General features: G+C 45.1%; 1 protein-coding gene across 3 annotated transcripts in view; it reads right to left on the bottom strand.

Annotated features, from left to right (window-relative positions):
* ERGIC3 (ERGIC and golgi 3) overlaps positions 1-22,749 on the bottom strand; it is a 36,183-nt gene extending 13,434 nt beyond the window's left edge. For 2 of the 3 annotated variants that reach the window (XM_086760756.1, XM_086760754.1), the window contains exons 1-10: positions 22,660-22,749; positions 22,408-22,478; positions 21,760-21,847; positions 21,152-21,271; positions 17,854-17,947; positions 17,043-17,208; positions 15,769-15,826; positions 6,788-6,802; positions 1,381-1,412; positions 626-722 (exon numbers count right to left, since the gene is read on the bottom strand). In XM_086760756.1, coding sequence (XP_086616882.1) covers positions 626-722; positions 1,381-1,412; positions 6,788-6,802; positions 15,769-15,826; positions 17,043-17,208; positions 17,854-17,947; positions 21,152-21,271; positions 21,760-21,847; positions 22,408-22,478; positions 22,660-22,747 — 829 coding nt within the window. In that variant the 5' untranslated portion in view covers positions 22,748-22,749. The remainder of the gene's footprint in view (positions 1-625; positions 723-1,380; positions 1,413-6,787; positions 6,803-15,768; positions 15,827-17,042; positions 17,209-17,853; positions 17,948-21,151; positions 21,272-21,759; positions 21,848-22,407; positions 22,479-22,659) is intronic. The other variant, XM_086760755.1, reaches the window with a different exon arrangement.
* Positions 22,750-23,242: the final 493 nt, after the last annotated feature.

Here is a 23,242-nt window from a genome sequence, read left to right on the forward strand (position 1 = left end):
TCAGCAGATCTAAAAAATATATAGCAGTGCTATATAAAGTGGTACGGTCAGGATCTTTCATGGAAAATGCACACAAATAGGCTTGTGTGAATAAACCAAGCTTACAGTTTGAGCAGCAGTAGCATGAGGAGAGATTTGCCTTTCCTTCTCAAGTCATTAAACTTGAGCTACCTAGAAAAGATCAGCAGTATTCCAACTGCAGCTGTTACTGTTAGGTAGATCAAGGTCAGGCAGACACCACAGCTCTCCAGCAACTATCAATTAGGCCTTTCTTCTCTATCCTGCATCTTCTGGTTATCTCCTACTGCACACAGTAGCTAGACAGGGCCCTCCCTGAACTACACCTGATGTAGGCATTTAACAATGACATGCTGTACCTGCTGTTCGGCATCCATGAACACTGAAAAGAGAGATATTTCAGAAAGCTCACAGAATCAAACACATTGACAGATTTGTTCCAGATGAATGGAGGCAGTTGTTCCAGAAAGAGCACAAGGTGCAGGAGTCCACGTTCTCCACAATGCTGTCAGGGTTCTTGTTAAAGACTGGGAACTTCACTTCTGTTCTCCTCTAATACTTATTAATACAGACACTTAAAAAGAGGTTTCTCTCAGCTGGCTTTTACCTTGCTGTGCAGTGACGTCTGTCCCATCCAGAGGGTTCACAATGCCTGGATAATCCCTTCCAAATGAGAGATGTTTGATATAGTGCGTCATATTGATCTGAAATGGAAATGCTAATAACTCAAACAATTGCACAGCATCCAAGGGGAAAGGTAAGGGGCCTAAAGCTAATTATTTGTCTATTTTTCTGAGAGTGGCTCTGGAACAGAGATAGGTCCTCCCTTACTCTCTGTGTCCTAACAGTAAACTCCAAAGCACTTGCTCTTCTTTTTAATTCATGCAAGATTCCAAGATGTGGAATTTCTTACTTGCCTGCTGGAAAGCCCCAGATCCCAGCGCCCTTCCCTCTCATCTACAGAGCAGGCCCTCCCACCCACTCCTCCCCCTGCCATAGGAGCACCATACTGTCAGCTGTCTTGGCAGCAGAGGTATGAGTATCATCTGCTTTCCTTCCAGCACAAGATAAACTCCCACAGACCCAGAAGCATTTGGGAAAATGTCAACCTTGGAAAACTGTTAAGCATAGATTAAGGAGCAAGGCAGTCTAAGGAAGAAGGGAACAGGCTTGCCAAGGAACAAGCAGATGTCCCAGAACACACTTCAGAGCCCTCTGTGAAAGCAGGTCCCAGGTTCTGCTCAGACTCATAAAGACAAATCTATCCAGGATCAGCACACTAGGATCTCAATGTGGCAAAGGGAGGGAAATCCAGAAGGAAAACAGATAAGAGAACTAGAACACTAGCTTAGGAACACTTACATTATCAAGTCCAAAGCTCTGCAGATCGTGAACTGTAACAGAAAAACAGTTTAACAATATAGTTCAGACTGTGATAACAAGCATATCTATTTACCTTATTCTAGCTTATAAGTGCAATCTAAAATGGCAATAAAATTGCCTGGGTTTCTCTCTTGCTTGCAGTAGGGTATGTGATAGATAAAACTGCTACAGCTCCCCTCCTGACATAGACTAGCCACTGCTAGTGCGAAGTACCTTTAATTTGAGCGTAATTCAGATCGGGTACTTCAGTCTTCACCTGAATGTATTCTTAATCTAGGGCAAAAACGAGATCCCAGGGGCAAGCAAAGAAAACTTCACTGTTATCTCAGTCCTCACCTGATATACAGAACTCCTCTATCTGCTGTAAAACACAGAGGCACAACAGATCTGAACTAATAACTGAGGAAAGCATGTGCCTTAATATCACATGCAAGTGCCCTAAAGAAATCATCATCATCTTAGAAACTCACACCACTCTGCCTTGTTACAGCTGCCTGGAGAACACACAGGGAAAGGAAAAGTCTTTGCAAGGATGGCCTGAGCAGAATATTTGCAAACAACTGGTGGGGCCAAGGTGACTGTCATCAGTGCCAGGATTTGGCGAATCTGGCCTGCCCTCTCTCTGCCCTTCCTGCAGCAACATGATGATTCTGGCAGCACCATGCACCCCTACAAGAAATCTGGCAAAGATATGAGCAATAGGAGGGTATCTTTTGGTTGGCTACTTAAAGGACTTTATGCAATGCCAGAAGCATCACTCTCAGGATGAAAATAGAACTCTCAACTCTATTTCAGTATCGCTCCTACCATGTTTACCCAAAGTCACACAATCACCTTAAAGCAGCCAGAGTCTGTGGTCCATTTGAACAGGTAAATTCAAGCCACTGGCCATTGTATTTGCGAAGTCGTGGTGGTCTGGTGAAGTCCCTGACGACTGGAAGAGGAGAAACATAACCCCCATTTTTAAAAAGGGGAAGAAGGAAGACCCAAGCAACTACAGGCCAGTCAGCCTCACCTCTGTGCCTGGCAAGGTCACGGAGCAGATTCTCCTGGAAACCATGCTAAGGCACATGGAGAGCAAGGAGGTGGCTGGTGACAGCCAACATGGCTTCACCAAGGGCAGATCGTCCCTGACCAATTTGGTGGCCTTCTGTGACGGGATTACAGCATCGGTGGACAAGGGACGAGCAACGGATATCATCTGCCTGGACTTGTGCAAAGCTTTTGACACTGTCCCGCATGACATCCTTCTCTGTAAACTGGAGAGACATGGGTTTGATGGATGGACCACTCGGTGGATAAGGAATTGGCTGGATGGCCACACTCAGAGAGTGGTGGTCAATGGCTCAATGTCCAGATCGAGACCGGTGACGAGTGGCGTCTCTCAGGGGTCTGTGTTGGGCCCGGCCCCGTTCAACATCTTTGTCAGTGACATCGACGGTGGGATTGAGTGCACTCTCAGCAAGTTCATCGACGACACCAAGCTGTGTGGTGCAGTCAACACGTTGGAGGGGAGGGATGCCGTCCAGAGGGACCTTGACAGGCTGGAGAGGTGGGCCCATGCCAACCTCATGAAGTTCAACCAGGCCAAGTGCAAGGTCCTGCACCTGGGTCATGGCAATCCCAGGCACAAATCCAGGCTGGGCGGAGAATGCATCGAGACCAGCCCTGAGGAGAAGGACTTGGGAGTGCTGGTGGATGAGAAGCTTAACATGAGCAGGTAATGCGCCCTCGCGGCCCAGAAGGCCAACCGCATCCTGGGCTGCATCCCCAGCAGCGTGGCCAGCAGGTTGAGGGAGAGGATTCTGCCCCTCTACTCTGCTTTGGTGAGACCCCACCTGCAGTACTGCGTCCAGCTCTGGAGCCCCCAACATCAGAAGGACCAGTTGGAGAAGGTCCAGAGGAAGGCCACAAAGATCATCAGAGGGCTGGAGCATCACTCCTCTGAGGACAGGCTGAGAGAGTTGGGGCTGTTCAGCCTGGAGAAGAGGAGGCTCTGGGGAGACCTGAGAGCAATCTTCCAGTACCTCAAGGGGGCCTATAGGAAAGACGGGGAGATCCTCTTCAGTAGAATCATAGAATGGTTAGGGTTGGAGCCTTAAGGCTGTTTTGTTTTTTTCTTTTTAACTTTTCTCTGACCTTTTTCATATTTAGACTTCTTATCCTTCCCTCTCCTTGCCCCGGCAAATAAAAACGAAGACACTCATATAATTATCTGTCTCCATGTGTGTGTGTGTTAAAAAAAACCCACCACCAACAACAAAAAAAAGCCCAAACAAGTATCTCAAGACCTGTAACTTGTGTTAAATTCTTGAGACTTGGCAACAACTGGTCTGATAATACCGGCATGAGGAAGTAAAATCACATCACTTCTGTTGGAAGAAGTGCTTGCTCCAAGTGCGGCATTCTGCACACAACAAACTCCTTAATGCATGAATATAAACCAGCACTGGATGACTTTTGGTTGCCAAATTTAGAATCCTAGGCCCAGAATTCATATTTTGCTTTGCATCTTGACACTCTGAGCAACCTGATCTAATCGAAGATGTCCCTGCTCCTCGCAGGGGGGCTGGACTAGATGTGAAGGTCCCTTCACATCAAAACCACTCTGTGACTCTATGTGCTCAGGAAGCCAGACCTCAGCATTCACCTTAGCAAAGAGAAACACACTACAAAGATTGTGGGCTATTATTTTATAAGTTGATGGAGTCAGATCACCAAGTGCTGCGACATCATTAACAAAGATTATGAATGCTGTGTCCTTGAAGGGTTTCTGACACATAGCCTAGCACAAGATAGGCTTCAAAGCTAAAGAACTGATTGAAACTAGCCTGTCCTTTGAAACATTTATTTGACATGAGTGTGCTGTGAACTTTTATTTCCCCACTAACATCTTTCAATAAAACACCAGCAGCTTTACTTGTATTGACATAAACCTCTCACTAAATCCAAACTCTACTCCTCCTAACACTCTGATCTCAGGAAAGGCACTTGCATGTCACAGTTAAAATGTTCAGTGCTCAGAAACTAAGGCTGCAGTCACTGGAACTAAAGCAATGGTTCTGCACTGGCTCCAGATATTCCTGTTGCTGGCTCTGACAAGTGTGCAGAGCTATCAATGCCACTGGCACAGTGGTTTGTGTGCCTGTGCTGGCAACTGGACCAAAGAACTCATTTGCCTTTAAAAAAGAAACTCCTACTAACAACTTGGAAATAGATGTGAAATGGTGGTCAGAAAAAGGAAAGAAGGGAGAAGGGGCCATGGGATTACATTATGCCGTTTTTCTCTTTTCATCAACATCCTGTTTCATGTTCCTGTATTATTTGCACTGAAATCAAGGGTTCAGTGGCTTAACTGTCAGTGAAATGTCAAGTCCCACTGCCTTCTGTACAGACACTAGCAGGCCAAACTTCAGTTAATACCAAAGTTCTACAGAGACCCTGGCTCTGGTGGATCTGCATTTAAACTGGACCTACTGCCAAGGGAATAAAACAGGCTTTGTCCCCTCGCATCTTTCTGTTGATGGCTCACTGTGCCACCCTACTTTTGGTCATGAGCCACATATGAGAACATAACAGGCTGAAATGTAAGTATTGCTCTGTGTGAGGCTATTCTTCCAGCCAGGTTAATCTTCCAAAGTCAGGTTAATCACACAGCCGCATGGACACTTGTGCTGGTGCAGTGCAGCCATACACAGCTCCTCCTGGTTGCTGTGCTCCTGGAACCCTTTCTGGGATTATGGTGTTTTATCAGCATTAATGCTTGGGGAGTCCCATTCGATAGCACGTGAAGTGGGAGCTGAGTACTGGTAAGGATGATAAATCTTACAGTTAACAGACGCAGTACCAGAGAAATTCAAGAGCAACACTTGAGTAACACCTGTCATGAACTAATCTGTTACACCAGATTTACATTGTGTGTGACCCATTTTAACAGTTAATGGCTATCCAAAACAAAATTTCCCCACAGTGCTCTGCTATGCCTTCCACGGATAAAATGCCAATTAATTAGTTTTTATAAAACTCCTCTCCAAGAAATTATTTACAACTCTGTGAAAAAGCATGACTGATACGTTCAGTTTCTAAAACAGTCTTCCACCAGATCACAGGTTTCTTTATCTCTGATCACTGAGGATTATGCTAAGCATATGTGGATATACTCTAGACTGCAGATAAATATTTAGCCAGCCATAGTTTGCTTAACATAAAATAGGCTATTCTAGCCTACTTAGAAATGGAACAAAACAAGGAAACAGAACAGAATATCTTAAAGGACTGTCAGCTAGGACCAGAGACTGTTCTTTCTGAAAACAAACACACACATTCCTTCCTTTCTGTAACTGCAGCTAAGTGCCTAGCTAGATAAAATAGAGATGCCTGTAAGCATCTTAAGTTTGTCAAGAAGTGTGCCTGGTTTTATAGATCCTAGTTTTCTTCACTGTTTTAGTAACACAGTTTTAAGAACTGCTCTCTATCTGAAGAATTCTTGCCATCTTGCATTTCTGACCACAACAACCACAAAGCCTCCTTAGACTCTGAAGTTCAGTCCTTTATCTGTAAAACAGGGTTAACAGCACTTACAGCCACTCAGGACTCTGTCAATAAACACATTAATACTGCAAAAAACCTGAGACACAGCTACCCAAACCCGTTGAGCTAGTACACTGGGGTTGAATTTTTTTGGAGGAAAACATCTTACAGGAGCACACTGGTAGGAACATGATGAGTGGCATAAGGATGCACCATGAAGAGGGGATAGAGGCAGGGAGCAACACAGAAAATGTTACAGCTAGAGGAGAGAGTAAGCAAAGCCAAGAGCCCAAGCCCTCTACTAGATGTTACCAAGTCGAAATATCACATCTCAACCTGTAATCACTATGATTAGCCTAAAAAAATCCAATGGCCTACAAACCCTCAGAAAACCTCCTACCAAGCAATCTGAGATTAGCAGGCTTGGTGCATGAATTCCCAGGAGAAATTCTCTACCTTGCTGTACAAATGAGATTAAATGAGATCATTACCCCATCTGACTTCAAAAGCCAGAAGTCTCTCCAACGTGTCACCATGTTCCCCTCAATTACATTATCTGCACAGAGCAACTAATAATCTGCCAACAGATCATATCCAACACTGATACATTAAAATCGTTTAAGACAAAGATTCTCAAGCTTTTCCATCTGGGGACCGTGTCTACCATAGAAGAATGACCTGGGATGGCTCTCCTTTTAGCTTTCATGAAAGCTTCTCAAATTCCAGCCTAGATCAACAGCTCCTCCCAAAGGAGATTCATGGCCACAGAAAAGAATAGAAATTACGTTAGTTCTGTAGTAAAAGGTTTTGGGGGAAAACCAAACCAAACCAAAACAAAGGATACAGAAACACTTACTCTCAACAGTGTGCACTGCAAAAACAAGCAAAGTAGGAGAGAAAAGAGAAATATTCAGATCCTGACAATGAAAAGATACAGGTATTCAGATAAAGCAGCATTTAAATCTCATATCAAAAAGGGGAAGATTAATAGCTTTGCCAATGTTCTTTCTCGGCCACATAAAATGACTCCCTAACTAGCCAAGGATTGCTGTATGGACAAGCTATCATTTAAAGAGTAACAGAAACAAAAATGCAGGAATTAATCACTAAAAGGAAAGACAGTGGGATGTCCATATATGTTAAGTGAGCTCTAAAGCAGCATGCCAGATAACATGTTGATTGTATTTATATTCTTTTTCAGTCTTAAGGTAACTGAAAGGTCATTTTAAAAGCAACCACAGCTATCCAGAAGTGCACTCAAGGTTTTCACAACATATTAACAGTCAAAGCTGGGTAACAAGCTCTTGTTCTGAAAAACAAAAGTTCTGTGCTTCTTTCATTGCACCTGATGCAGAGAGAAGGTAGCTAACCTTGTTGTTGTTTTTGTTAATTCTGTTGCAAGATCCCAACAAAGGTGATACCTGGAAGGACAGGGGGCAGGGGCAATGTATGTTTGGATGGCATATGTCAAAGGAGTTTAACCTTTTTGGTTTGTTTCAAAAGTCTATTCATGTATATTCAATGCTGTGCATGACTAACCAATAACTGTCATAGACTTAGACCTCCTGAAGAGATGGGCCTCTACATCTTTCACACAGCAATTCTGATCCACTTTGCCAAACGCTACATCCCTGGCGGGGCTTCTACAACAGCACAGATTTTGGTACATAGAAGGTATAGAGAGCATCCGGACGGTTGCTTGACAAATGCTAGGCACTCCCAACAACTGGTATGACTTCAGCTCTGATGGATTATAGTCTGGTGACAAATGGAAATGTCATGTTTATGGTCCCCAAACCAGACTTGATATAATTTGAAAATAGTTTGTCCATTTCCCAATAATATTTATACGCAGAAGTGCTCAAATGAGGAACTGGTATCTGTAAAAGGCCTGTGCAATAGTAACAACCCCACAACCAGCAGGACTCCAGGAAATGAAGAGAGGCTGCAGTCTCTGCAGAAAAAAAGAATTAATCTCACTTGCTCTTGGTTGCCAATGAGAAGATGCCAAGGGACTTAAAAAATGACAACCAGTCTTCAGTCAAAGACTCTAGGTCCTTCTGCAATTCAGCATTCAAAACATTAGAGATTAATAAGAGGCTGTTAGGAGTCATCCATAGTGTCCAAGGATGCCTTCAAATAGGCTCTGGCTGTCAAACAAATCGCTAGTAGAGACACAATAAACACTCCCTTAAGCACATAGGCAGAACATTAAAGAAGATGTACAACTGACCAGTGAATTTGTGCTCTTAGAGAGCTGGCAAAGCTTTACACACTTCTAGGCAAAGCTCAGTGGCTCTGAGTAGGTAGCTCCTTTTCCAGAAACATCACTGACTCAAAGAGCAGCTTATTTGTGTTTTTTCCTTCCACAATCATCACCACAAATGAGAAGGAAAACAAATGGTAATCACAAAAACAGTACCTTCACAGGTAACTTTGTTCCTCCAGTGGACCATGTAGGGTGTAAGAAAACTACAAAATTCAGACCACATACAGAACTGCTTCACCCACAGAAATAGTCACAGACATTGACAGTGTATCTTTAGAACAGAGAATGTCCTGAATGTTGTCATCAGCTTCTTTTCTAGGGAACTGAAGGAATCTAACGACACATTTAAGGAACCCTGAAAAGCTCTCTGGCTGCCAATAAAGCCCAATGGGCACTGTCTTCCCTAAAAAATAGTGATGATGGCACCTCAGCAACAGAATAGTCCAAAGATAATTTAAAGGATGAATGAGAAGCCTCAGCTTCCCCTTACCTAGAAGAAACATGACAAGGAAGAAGGAAACGGTATGATGATCACCTCTCTCCTGGGAAACCTATCCCCCTAAGGACTCTCCTACATGCTGGAGACTCGCTGCCAACAACCGCAAATGAAACAGGAGATGGCTGCTACTGCACAGGCATGGACAGAAATGGCAGCAGTGCCTGAACCCCCAAACCTCAGGAGGTTAAAAAGTCAGATCAGTCAATCATTCCTTTTTTCTCTGAGATAGGAAGGAAAGAGAGAAGGTGTGAACTGCTCCAAAGAAAAAAGCTATGGTATCCAGAATCACAAACAGGCACAGCTGGTGCTGGAGGCTGTCCTTCCAGAGGCACAAGTGAAAGAGATAACTTCACCAAAACCTGCAGCACCCTGCATAAACAGAATATTAAAATCTCCATTTAGGATTCAAAGCCTGTGGAGCAGACAACAGCAAAGTAAGCCCAATCTCAGCTAGTACCAAATGAATAAGCAGGGCTTGAGACTGTGCTGCTTGGAACAGAAGACTGTAAGTAATAATGTTTAACTCTGGTTTTTCCTTGATGCAGGACAGCCAAGACTACTAGCTTCAGTGCCAAAAAGTCTCCTCGGAAGCACTTCAGTCTTCCTCACAACCTCCTTCAGTCCTCCTAACCACCTGAGATTGCTCAGCTCAACTGGACCACAGATGAGGTGAGGAACAAGACAGACCATTTGCAGTCAGTATGACACTAGGGAGTTGGGGGTCTTCTCTGACACTGAAGTTGGAACATCACAGTGCAGGCTTAAAGCGACCAGTTTTCAATGCTTCCAATAACTTGGGATGAAAATCAGCATCACTGCTTGCTTCAAAAGCAAATTCTCAAAGTTTCAGCTCGGATTGTCTGGGCATGTCCTTCACAGCATGTGAAGGACAAACAGAGCACCTGTCCAAGAAGTACAAGCAGTATATTTACGCACCAGCTAAAAGGAAATTAGCCATTATAGATGGCACAAAGGCATATGATCCGCCAATTGAATTCTAGAGAGAACAATTTTGACGAGCTGAGATGAAGAATGAACAGCAACACACAGTAAAACATCTAGCAATGATGAAACGAAGACAAAATAGGAACAAAGTCTATGCTGCAGAAATACCTCTAGTAATAAAATGTTCAGCCTCCCATGGTCAGCTGAGAAGAGCACAGCATCTCCTTACTCAGGAACCAGCTAAGAGGGAAAGCTCAGTAGAAGTCTACAAGAGGGGTCAAACTTTATCAATTCTTATATCTTCCAGTTAGGTACACTGGAAATGTGAATATGCATAGATAAAAATTGCATTAACCCAGCAGAGTTGGACCTTTCTCTTCAGTTATCTAAAGACAGAAAAATATCCTCCCTCAATTTCCAAATTACTTTCCTTCTGGGCCTGGGGATTATGAGAAACCAAAAGGAATGCAAAGCTGTATTTAATGACTGTGCAGAAGAACTTTCACCTAGGTTGCGTATATATATTTCAATACAGAACCAACATCAGAAGAACATGAGAACAAAGTTACATAAAAGCATAAAAAATAAAAATCTATCTAAACAACATTATGGGAAGTGAAATCATCTCACCTGGATTTAACATTCATGCAGGCAGAAACAACAAAATTAAAAGGACAAAATAATGTTTTTACTTTTTACAAGTGCAGAAACCTTCTTTTTTTTTTTTTTTTTTTTTTACACAGTTTTAGTTTTTCATCATTTCCAATGTTTCCGGATCCTTCAGACACATGAATATTGCATAAAGACAGGAAGGAGAACTTGTGTTAAAACAAGTGAAATGTCCAGCACTCACTTTGAGTGCTTCAAAACTTTCTTTCTCCTTAGCCAAGATACATGTCTGCATTAAAACACATATATATACTATCTTATCAATAAATAATATCTAAATGGGGTTATAACTAATAAAACCTGATATTCAGTAAACTCTTAGGAAGGGTGGCTTTCATGAGGCTTACTCACTTCTATAATATTTTAAAATGAAAAAAATTGGAGAGCAATTGCTAATAATTTGACTTTGGTGGCTACTCATTAGCAGCATTCTCCTGATTAGGAAAGGAATTGAATTTAGTCTGCCATATTTAGCTGATGTTAGCAAACCGGAATATAATTTCAATCTTTTTTCCTAGTCTAAACAAGGACCTCTGATCTTCTCTGTCTTACTGCCAAGACAAAGCCAAAGAATCAAGGCTCGTGGATGTGAGAAATGGGATTAACTCCTCTGGGCAAGGCCACTCCCTGCCTTTTCCCTGGATTGCTCTCACACTCAGCTGCTGCTGTCAAGCCTCGCGACAATCTATGAAACATTTCAGGCAGAGGATTTCTAGGGGAGAAATATGAAGATGTGAGAAGAAAAACATAGGCAAGAAGAGAGAATTGTGTAAGGAAATTGAAGCTCAAACAAGAAATGAATAATCCCTGACAAATAAGACTTCCTCTGAGACACATCTGTCCTAGGGCAGCTACTCAAACAAAACTAAAAGGACAGAAAGATGGAGGTACACACAAAGCTAACAAAACTAAACAGAAGTAGAACTGCAGCTTCTTCAGTGCTGGTGCTGGTTGCATTTGTGTTAGCCCCGTCTCCTCTTACTTTGTATTCTACTTTCTGAAAAAACAAAAAACCAAGCACTTTCAACCTGCTTCTACTCAGGGAGAAGTTAGGGTTTTGAAGACATTAACTCCAAGCACAGGAGAAAAGCTCAGAAGCTCAGATCAGGATTCCATTTAGGGTCAGATTTACCAAGTGCTTCTCAATAGGACCCTCGGCACCATCACAAAGAGCCCTGTGCAGATTCCCCAGCTGGAGATCTCTTAAACTACAGGAACCCTCCAGAGAAGCAAAGAGTAACAGTGCAAGGAACTGAAAAGCTGGTGTGCTAACTTTGAATGGCACCAAAAAAAAAAAAAGTATGGACTGAGGTGTACCCATCAGCTGGACAAAGGTCATACAGCTCCTCTGCCATAAGGCAAGGAGAGAGGTGCCATGGAATGAACTTGCCATAGCACTGACATTCTTGTTCACCACCCTGCTCCCTACTGATTCACATCGGCAGGAGACAAATACCATCAGTCATCACATTTTGGTGCCAAATAGCTCCGGTCAAATTATTCGTTTGATGGGATTGTTAATGTGGTTTATGAGGGTAGGAGTTTGGAACAGTCAGACTTCTCTTAGACATGCAAGTTCACCCTGCGTGACATTCTCTTCAGTCTGTTAATAGGACTGAGCATTAAGGTAGACCTTATCAAAGGGATCAAAAATCACAGGCACATCAGTTCTTTGGTGGAATTATGATCCAAACGAGGTATTTCCAGGGGAGCTCCCAGAGCTTTGACCAGTACTGGTCAAGATCTTTATCTGTACTTAAAGGGGAAAAAAACCTCCTTCTTCCTGTAAACTGAAAAAAAAAAAAATATTATGAAGAAAGGTTATACTGAGGCAGGAAACAGTTTCAGCTCCATGTACAAAAAAAAGACCAGGCTCTGAGCTGTCCATTTCCCTCAGGGGTCAGGGAAAACTCCTTGGTTGTTGGTTGGTGCCATGAAAACATTGCCCAGAAAAAGGTTGGGGAAACAAAAAAGCAGAGGGGAGGAAATCAAATGTTACGAATAACTAGGAAAGCAGGAGAGAACAAAAGGAAGAAAATCCTTACACCACTGCCTACACGATGCTTAGCCTGGACCTTAATCCTGGGTGCAGTCGTGTACCCCCAGACAGAGCTGAACTGCAAGAGGTTCAGAGAAAGCCAGCAAGGAAGCGCAGAGGTCACATGGCTTCCACACAGGACCATCTGAGTAAGGTGGGACTCTTCAGTGGGGGAAAGTCAGGGCCTGCAGACCGGCACAGTAAAAGTCTACAACATTCTGAGAGGCAGGGAGAGAGTGGGCAACGACCCTTCCCTCCTTTCCTACAGAGGGACAAGGGCCATCAGACACGGCTGGTGGAAGCAAGCGAGGGCAGGCATTTTTTCTCACAGTAGAGCAGAACTGCTGAATGCCCTGCAAAACCAGGGGGTTGCAAGTGCAAAACGTTTATGTGGGTTCATGGTGAGATGGGAAAAGTACCTGAGAGCGAGCCACTGAGGACTCTCAATAGGCCGTAACAGATTTGGGGGATCCCAAGAGCTGAAAACAGTTGCACATGAAGAAGAGTATTAGGAGCCTTCACTCCTCATTCCATAATGTGACAGAATTCCCAGAAAGTGGAAAGTTTGCCCATCATCCCTCCTCCTACTCCTTTTCACTGTCCTCAAAACATTCATGTTCCTAACTCTGCCTCCAAAAGGTTTGCTGTAACTAGATAGTCTGCAGCTCACAACTTTCTGGTTGTTACCTGTAGTTTCCCAGTGTAAGCCCTTCCTTTTCCAGTTCAGTTGTACAAGACTTCTGGGGCACATGCAGTCAGAGAGCTATCCTGACCTCACCCCCTCCTCTATGTACACAAAGCACTTGCTCTCAGGACAGCCAGCTTGCATTCATGCCTGTTACAGAGAACAGATGCAATGCAGAGCGCCTTCTTATTAACTCAGACACATGCTGTTGTCCTGGTTCTGGCCAGGATAGAGTTAATATTTACCTGAGCTGGGTGGAGAACTGAAGCTGGTAGCCCCTATGGCTGGGATAGTTAACTAATTAGCTAACAGCTGGGGTTAATTTACCCAAATTAGCCAAAGGGCTATTCCATCCCATCTGACATCATGCTCAGTATATAAGTGAGGAGGGTGCTGAAGGGAGGTCCTCCTAGTTGGAAGAGACTGGATGTAGAGATCTGTTGTGAGCTATTATACTGTATTTGTGTTCCATCACTCTATTGTTTTCTTCTGTCATTACTGTTAAATTTACTTTTTGTTCAATCTCAACCCGCATGTTTGGTTTTTTTTTTTTTCCTGGTTTTATTTTGTTTGTCAAATCTCCTCCTATTCTCTCGGAGAGTGGGGGGAGTGAGAGAGAGACTGCGTAGTCTGGTCCCCGTTGGGGCTGAACTACGACAGCTGTGAAGTTATAAATCCCAGCTGTAGTAAGGTTGCTGTTGTCATGTTATTTTAAGCACACAAAACAAGTTCTGCAGGAAGAAGCAAAATATTTTATTATTAACAATTAATATTGTGGGGAAAAAATAGGCTTTTTTTTTTTTTCACAGAAGTGCTGCTTCATCTGTAAAAACTGTGCTCAAAAGCTTGCTTGTTTTTCTCCAAAAGCACCAGCTGCTCTCACAAAGCACATTCACATTCTCCCCTGACCTTTATCTCAGTGGCACAGGTTAAAATAGAGCGAGTGATAGGAGGGGGAAAAAATCAGGCTGAAATTAAAGCTCTTTATGAAGCCTTTACTACAAATTTCACACTTTGAAAACTTGATCAAGGGAACTGCAAACATTCCATTAAACCACAGATCTTTTAAATCAAGTTCTTGTTAAAGACACAAGGCAAGGACTGGGGGAGCAAAGTCCCTCCCACTGTAAGAGAAGATCAAGTTCGAGACCACCTCAGGAACCTGAACATACTTAAGTCCATGGAACCTGACTGGATGCATCCCAGAGTCCTGATGGTATTGGACTCTGAGGTAGTTGCCTTACCTCTGCCTGGGAAGATCATGAAACAGATCCTCCTAGAAGCTACACTGAGGCACATGGAGGACAGGGAGGTGATTTGAGACAGCCAGCATGGCTTCCCCAAGGGCAAGTCTTGCCTGACTGCCCGAGTGACCTTCTATGATGGAGAGACTACATCAGTGGACAAAAGAAGAGCTACTGATGTCACCTGCCTGGACTTCTGTAAGGCCTTTGACACAATCACCCACAACATCCTTCTCTCTAAATTGGAGAGAAACGGATTTGATGAGTGGACTACTCTGTGGATAAGTAATCAACTGGATGGGTAGTGGTCAATGGCTAAATGTCCACGTGGAGCTCAGTGATGCGTGGTGTCCCTCAGCTATTCGTACTGGGACCAGTACCATTTAATACCTTCATCAACGACACAGACAGTGGGATCAAGTGCACCCTCAGCAAGACGGCAGATGACACCAAGCTGAGTGGTGCAGTCGACAAGCTGGGGGAAAGGGATGCCATCCAGAGGGACCTGGACAAGTTTGAGGTGGGCTCTTGTGAACCTCATGAGGTCCAAGAAAGCCAAGTGCAAGGTCCTGCACCTGGGTCGGGGCAACCCTCGGCATCAATATAGGCCGGGTGATGAAAGGATTGAGAGCAGCCCTGAGGAGAAGGACTTGGGAGTGCCGGTGGGTGAAAAGCTGGATATAAGCCAGCAACAGGTGCTCACATCCCAGAAAGCCAACCACATCCTGGGCTGCATCAAAAGGAGCATGGCCAGCAGGTGAAGGAAGAGGGTTCTGCCCCTCTACTCTGCTCTGGTGAGACCCCACCTGCAGTACTGCATCCAGCTCTGGAGTCCTCAGTACAAGACAGATACAGACCTGTTGGAGTGGGTCCAGAGGAGGCCACAAAAACGATCAGAGGGCTGGAGCACCTCTCCTGTGAGGCCAGGCTGAGAGAGCTGGGGCTGTTCAGCCTGGAGAACAGAAGGCTCCGGGGAGACCTGATAGCGGCCTTCCAGTGCCTAAAGGAGGCTGACAGGAAAGATGGGGCAAATCTTTTAGCAGGGCCTGTTGTGACAGGACAAAGAGTAATGGTTTTAAACTAAAAGAGGGTAGATTCAGACTGGACATAAGGAAGACATTCTATACACTACCACTATTATTCTGGCAATTGTGTATTTATATATAAACTTGAGGAAGTTCCTTACAACTTAAATTTTACTCCAAAAGTTCTGAGTTGCTTCCAAATTCTCCTGAGATACTCTCCAAAAGATCCCTTCCAGAGATACTGACATTCATGTCCTGGACTGAACACCTTCCTGGAGGTTGTTTTACAGGACAGCAGCAAAGTCATGGAACAATGGAGACAACTCTGTAATAAAACTCCAACAACGTCCTCCCCACTGAAGCAGTGCTGGTGTTATTATGGAGAGCAATGCAAAGCTAAGAAAACAGTCAGATACATTTGGAAGCTAAAGGCCACAATAAACAGCAAAAGAAAATACTTTACCATGTACGTGAGACTGCTGGAAACTTTTTCCTGGTGCAAAGTGGAAATTGCCAGCTACCTGCAGGAGACAGTAATCTTTCATGAAAAGGTCTGAACCTCTCTAAATAAAGCACTGGTGCTTGGATTTTTAAATTTTTGTTTAAGCAAGGGGACCAAGCAACTCCTTTTCACAGGTCACACTATCAGCAGATGTTGTCCTAAAAGAGGCAGGAATTTCCCCTGTTCCTCACAGGCAGTCATGTGGAAAGCCATAATTACATACTGATGCTGATAAGAACTGTTTTATGCAAATTATTTTGGTGGCCATAAAAATAGGAAGACGGAGGAATTAACTCTACTGGGAAGGAACTGACTGCTGCTGCAGGAAATCTGAAACAGTGTCACACAAAAGGAGTGGAGAAAGTAACGGAGAGGGAAAGTGAGCAGGGTAAAAAATACCTAAACAAAATAAACAGCGGTGATCCTGTGTATGCATCCATGAAAATAAGCTGCATGCAAAAATAAAGCACTAATGCTAAAAAAGGCAAAAACACCCAAAAAATCCCAAAAGACAAAGGTTGTCAAACCTTCATCCTGGAGTCTGAAAGGGATACGGACATTAGGTGCCAGCCCTCCCTGACACTTAACTAGCCATCACACACACACTCTCCCCTGGAAGATCTGAATGTCCCAAGCTCACGTGCTTGGGACACCTTTGATGTCTGTGCAGACCTCTTGCTTCTGTTAACTGCAGACCTGATGAGAATGGAGATGTGCAAAATTCCAAGTGCGTAACAACAGCCCCCAGAAATGTCCCCAGTGACACCCACCCTTGGACCCTTGCTAGCGCCAGCATTCCCCTTTGAATCTTTCCTGCTCATCACACTTTGTGAGAAAGGGTCCCGTAACAGTTCGGTAACCATGATAATGCTGAAATCACAACGTCTAGCTCTCCTGGATCACAGCAGGCTGTGTCCAGCATCTCCCCTGAGCTGGGACGCGTCTCAGGCATATCCTCTTCAGACTGAAGAGGTTTAAGGATCATCTGCTGGCAAAGTCAATGAAAGGCCAAAGGCTTCCCACCAGCCCTCACAACAAAACACAGAATTATCCCCTTCCCACTGCTTCTCCTGACTCTCCTACTGAACCTTCTTACAGGCACAAGGACCTTGCTGAGCCCAGGGGTTACTGTATTACAGTGCCGGGAACACCTAAGGCTGGAAAAGGAGAGGATCTCTGCCTTTTCATGGTCCTCACCATCATGCAGCAGGTTCACAGCAAAACCCATCTCTCACCTTGTTGACCTCAAGGAAACCATACACTTGGCAGCCCTCATTCTTCTGCTCTTGCATTTTCTGGCTGAACCCTTCCCTCTTGCACTGCTCTATGGTATCCGGGTTCTTGAAGGCCCAGCCTCGCCGCCTGTATGCTTCTCTGACATCGTCACAAGTGTTACAACACCTGGAAAAGCACAAGGACCATCTTACCATCTTTACTGCTAGAAAGAGATGCTCCAGCTCAGGACTTGAATCCTTGGTTAGGTCTTCTTCAAGAAAGCAGTGAAGCAAATGCCAGGGACCGGACCCTGAAAGCTGGCCTAAACGCTCCTGAAGGAGCTTGAGCTTCCTGATGTACTTTTCAAGATTTTGGCATGAGGAAGCAAGCTGTTTTAATACAGTGCTTGAGTCCAAAAAGGGATTTGCCTGTCCATTTAGACAAAGCCATAACCAGGTTTTGTTCCAAGAAAGCTCACGTAACAATGAAATAATTTGCATAGGTCCGCTCTGGACACCACATAACCCCAGAAAAGATTCCGTTTGCTGAGGTACAATCTTTGTGCTACTGCAAAGGTAGCACAATCTGCACTGCCCTTAAACAGGCATGTAGACAATGTAGACAACCTAACTCTGCACATTCTTAACAACCATGAGTGCAGCTTCCAAAGACAGACCAAAACCACAACAGTTCTCACCATTCTCTGAACCCCTGCCCAAGAGGTTGCACAGACCTTCACAGACATTTGTAAAAAAAAAAAAAAAAAACGTGCATGCAACAGAACAGTAAGAATTCAAGTGCTAAGAAGAGATGAAAAGGTGTAACGGTTACCGAATGTCCTCTGACTCTGCCCCGTAACAGCTCTCACAGCGATCGGCATCCAAAGAACTGGGATCAAACACTTTTTCTTCTTCTTTCCCCAGCTCTAAGAGAAAAGAGGACTCAAAGTGATGAAGCATGTCTACAAATGCTGTCTTGCACTCTTGTTTTGTTCTACACACAATAACTGCTCTACACACGAATGCAACGATTTTGTGTTGGAAGCTGCACATCCTGCACCCAAAGCCCACCTGGAATGGCATGCACAGAGCCTGCTGAGGTGTGAAGTAAGATCAATTAACATTTGTCATCTCAAGAACACCCTACACAGAAAGAACTGGCTGTCTGTAAGCCTTGCTGGAGCACTGATCAGATGTTACTTGCATAAAGGTTTTGTTAAAATGTTTGTTGTCTGAAGTAGACCCCATCATTGTGACTGGTACAGGACCTGTTACAGAAACAGAATTTTAAATACAGTTCACCACAGCCAAGAGCGTGTAACGCATAATCCCATCCCAAACGGGAACATGCTTATATATTGCTGTGAAACAAGATCAGAGTGGGAGTCTTCTGAGTGGAAAATTGACTCCCAGTTCTCCAGGATGACAATGCTGACAAGACACACACGTTAACCACTGCTCACTAGAGATCTCCAAAGAATTTCTGCCTTCTTTGTGACTTAACGTTTCTGCCAATGCCTGTGCCACATGTGTGTTGAATGCACAGCTGCAGTGTGGCTGGGGCACCAACTCCTGAAGTTTTATGTTCTTGTGTGCAGAAGGCTGAAGAGGGACTTGTAACAGAGGAGAGGAGAGCTGGTGACAGCTGAAACTCACCAAAGGGCAGGAGAAGTCTACAGAAAACTCAAGCAGGCTTTTGTTTTGTCAAGAACCAAAGCAAGTATCAAAGGTCTACAAATCTGGAGGTAGGAATAAGTAAGCCAAGGAATTTTGAGTCTAAAAGTTTCAGAAGCATTGGCTCTTATCATAAGAGGCCCCCTTAAAATCAGGCTGAAGGACAGGACCAAGTCTGTTGGGCTACAAAAGCCCTCTAAGGCTCACTCTCTACAGACATTGCTGCACTGCCCCCTGTAAGTCCTGAAAAGGTGGCTCCTTGGATACCTAATGCTGGGGAAGATGATAAGGTACACAGTGAGACACTGCTGAAGGATAAAACGTTATCAGGGCCTTGTTTGTGGAGACTGGGAGGTCTAACAGGCAGATGGAAGCAAGTATTAAAGATGTCTGTATTTCCTATTAGCCACAGGAAAAAAAAAAGATATTTTAATTAGAAAGTATGAGATACGCATGAAAGTCAATCATTAACCTTATGTCTTTAAGAAAATACTTTATGGTCATTATGATCAAGCAAACAGAAACTTTTAAGAAAATATACCCACTATTAAACAACCTTATATGAGACCTTTCTAAAGCTTACAACACTGAAAGGAGTTGAAAGTGCACTTAATAACTCCTTGTTTAAAAATTTGTATAGCTTTTAATCTTGCAGTTACACTAAAAGACAGCATCAGGAAGAATACAGCTTAACCATTGCTATGCTCTGTCAAAGTCATGATTCCCACTATCTGAACAAGTACACCTGTGCAATACATGGAGTTTTTCAAGATACAGCAACCAGCAACAGCTTTTGGAATCAGTAGCTGCCTGTTGAGTTGTCTGAGAGAGAGCATGCAGAGGTAGTGCACACAGTTTAGATACTATAAAGAAACTGCAGTACACAGAACTCTACATGCAGGGTTTCTCACTGTTAACATGGTCCTCAACTTGCATGCAGCTATGATACATGAAATTGGCAAACTGTCCACGTTAAAAGGAAGGAAACAATAAGAACCACCAATAAAGAATTCAATCATTCATTGTCACTCAATGGAATTGAGTAAGACGACATCCAAGCACAGAATGCAACCTACCACAGAAATCATTACGCTAGTAACTATTTTAATATAACCAAGATTAGGAAAAGCCTCCAGATACTACTCCATAAAATTTTAGTATGCTTTACTTTAAGGTCAACACTGCTATCGTGGCCATTTAAATAAACGACTTAAAGTCAGTGTTCCCAATAGAAACTGGGAATCATAGAGTTTAATGAAGATGGGTGGATACTTCTGACCGAACCTGTGGATGGAAACCAAACTAGCCATGTGCTTTTTCCAGACAGCAGAAGCAATTGCTTGTTGCATGCAATGCACCTGATGTCTTTTAAAATGCCTATTCTAGGCAAGAAGGTTTGCTCCCTACAAGTTTCTCTTCCTCTCCATTGATTACTTAAGAAGTTCAGACAGAGCAATCCCGATGGAGACTGGCAATACAGGTAAGGCAGGAGGCCTACATGTGCTAACAGGGAATTAGATGCAGAAAAGCTGTGCTTGTCCTCAGACATGACACTGGTAATGCCACAACCTCTGAATACAGAAAGGCTGCTAAGTGACACAGCAGTAAGAACGCTATTACCACCTTCCCGGGACAACGGAAGAAACCCTCGTACGTACCAATTTTTCAGCTCTTGGCTCAGTTTAGCATTTCAACATCAAGAACAGAAAAGTTAAATCCGAGGGATACAAATCAACAAATTTAGTTCATGCCGATACACAGAACTAGACTGTCTCCCAGAAAAGCTAATAAGGAGCTCATGCTTTGGAAAGGAAAAGTCAGGACAGTATTACTGTTAGACTGCAACACTCTGCCAGAACCATTCCTGGTTTGTACCGAAATACAAGGATGACTCATCACATGTAAAAAATGTAGAGGAGAGGTTTATGTAGCCAAGGACTATTTTCTACAACTTGTAAGTTATAAATCAACTAAACCATATTTATCAGGTACGCATTAACAGACACAAAGTAAATGTAGCAAGGCGCAAGCTTAGGCCTAAGGGTCACGTCACTGGAGCCTTCCCTGCGGAGAGGCTCCTTCCTCTTAAGCAGGTTGCCCCACTCGTCAGCCCTCTGTGATTTAAAGATACAACCAAAGTCAAGTTTTGCCAGAACAGCTGCTTGATTCCTCATCGTAAAAGAGCACTAACTCAGCAGCTTTATTCCCGAAATATATCCGTGAGTCTTTGGCGTAGTTTCAGAGGGACCAGGCAAAGATTTGCCTTGCAAAAGTAGTGAGTATAACAGGAGTTTGTCTGATCTCCCAGTTCAACAGATTTGCTATAAACTCTTGAAGAGTTTGTGGTCTTTAAATGCTTTTCAGCTGTCCCTTCTTCCCGTGAATCTCAAAACAGGCATATAGTGATGGAAAGATTATAACAGCATCCATTCAAGAAAGGCAGAACAACATCTTACCATGTCTCTCGGCCTCTGGAGTCACACGATTGCCAGCTTTATCCAAACGTTGTTTAAACAGATTGTGCTCTACATCCAGCTGCTGCTCTCCTGCTACGTCCATGGCATCAATGCTCAAATCTGAAACCAACGAGCAAGGAGAGTGATCTTTAAACACACATTTGTTATGGCCTGTGGCACCCGCCTTACAATCAGAATTTAAGGACAAAAGTCATGGAAAAGTCGTGTCTCGTCAAGCAACTGCCACAGGAGACTCCAGAGTTTTTCAACAGCAATAATGTCAAATCATGAGTCCCAAGAGAACTCTGTGCCAGCTTTTCCAGTATAACCGAGCTCTTTGACAAAGTGCAGCAGCACACAGAGAGGTAAGGGGGTTTATACCTCAGCCTCATTTCTAATCTAGGAAAAGAACACTGCCTGACCGGCAGTGCTGGTCCGAGCGCCCAGCGGGTCTGGCTGGAATCAGCGTGTAACCACAGGGGATCTCCAATTCCTCCCTGCCCGTGGCCCAAGCAGCACTGCAGCACGCGGAGGTATCAGGCACACCGGGCCTCTCGGGCCCTCAGCAAGGACGAAAATTAGCCCAAATAGCCAGAAGTCTGACTCACAAGCACAAGGCATATGTGGAAAAACAACATCTAGATTGATCTTCAGTTTATCTCCCCTTGATTTGTCAACGTACAACTCTGGATGAACCTAGGAACAAAGGAAAAACAAAGCATCCTGTTCACTTGGAAACAAATCAGAAGGCCTCTTTCCCTCACGTGTGCTGGCTCAGGAGCTGATTTTGAAGATGTGGACTTTGCGAGCCACCTGAGCTGCTGCCTCGTGCACTGGCCACAGTAGCTCAGTGCTTGCCACTTGTAATGCTTTTAAAAAAAAGACAGGATATTGGGAAGCCGAGAATGCGCAGTGGGGACGGGGGTTGCTTTCTTGTCTTTGTATTGCCTGCCTGGAGATAGCAAGAAGAGATTCTGAGATGCGCTCCTACGACAGCATTTCAGGAGGTAACAAGCCAAGCTTTGTGTCAAGCGGCTTTCAGGGAGGGCAGTCCGCTCCCACCATCAAGGCAACCGGGCAGCAAAAAGAAACAACCCCAAACAGATCTGCACCGAGTGAGGCTGCTGCGTGGGTAGCCCGGAGGCCACGGCTCAGGGGCATGACAGCGCTGCCCCGGGCCACGAGGCCGCCTCTCCGCCAGGACCCCGCAGGCGGGAGGCAGCACCGGCGGGCCGGGCCCCTCCGCCGCCACTCACCTCCTTGGTGAGATAGTACTGCAGCTCCGAGAAGAAAAGCAGCACCATGATGAAGCCGCTGACGACCGTCACTGCCGGGGAAACGAGAACCGCCATCAGGCCCGCCGCTCGCGACCCTCAACCGCTTCGCCTCAACTCACCCGCCACCGCCTCCCGCAAGCCCGCAAGGTCCCCGTGGCCGGACACCCCACGGAGAGGCCGAGGTCCGGGCCTGCCCGCCGGCCCCCGCCCACCCTCATCCGGCCCACTCACCCAGCGCGCCCCCGCACGTCTTAACCCGAAAATCTTCCAGGGTTTTGGGGAAGGCATCGAACCGCTTCAGTCCCCACAGGGACTCCATGGCGCCGCGCGGCCCGGAAACACAGCCGGCTTCCGGGGCCGGCCCGACACCGTCCGGGGGGATGCGGGGGAGGGGCTGCGCCCGCGGGGCTCCTGCCCGGCGGGAGCGTTCTGCCCAGCGCATCGCTCGCTGCTCAGCCTCCCGCCCAGCGAAGGGCACCCGACAGACCGTGCCCGCACCGCCATTCCCACTCCGTCGAAGTTGCTGGCCGGCGCCATGGACACCCGCTTGGACAGCTTGGAAGGGCTGCCCGTGGCTCCTAACGCCCTGTGCACGACAGCCGAGCTGGCCCTGGGCCTGGCTGGCGCAGCCACAAAGCCAATCCTCTCAGCCGAGACGCAGCGCTTTTGGGGCTCCAGCGGGGAAGGAAAGGAAAAGCCCCACTCCCTTGTCCCACCTTTGCTCCCTGCCAGGTGGTCGTCCGCCCTTCACTTTGGGAACACCTCCATTTCCCTCTCTCCTCACAGGGCAGGGCTACAGACTCAAGAGATTCAA

The sequence above is a fragment of the Chlamydotis macqueenii genome, chromosome 16, assembly GCF_036417535.1.
Source record: "Chlamydotis macqueenii isolate bChlMac1 chromosome 16, bChlMac1.mat, whole genome shotgun sequence".
Classification (NCBI taxonomy): Eukaryota; Metazoa; Chordata; class Aves; order Otidiformes; family Otididae; genus Chlamydotis; species Chlamydotis macqueenii.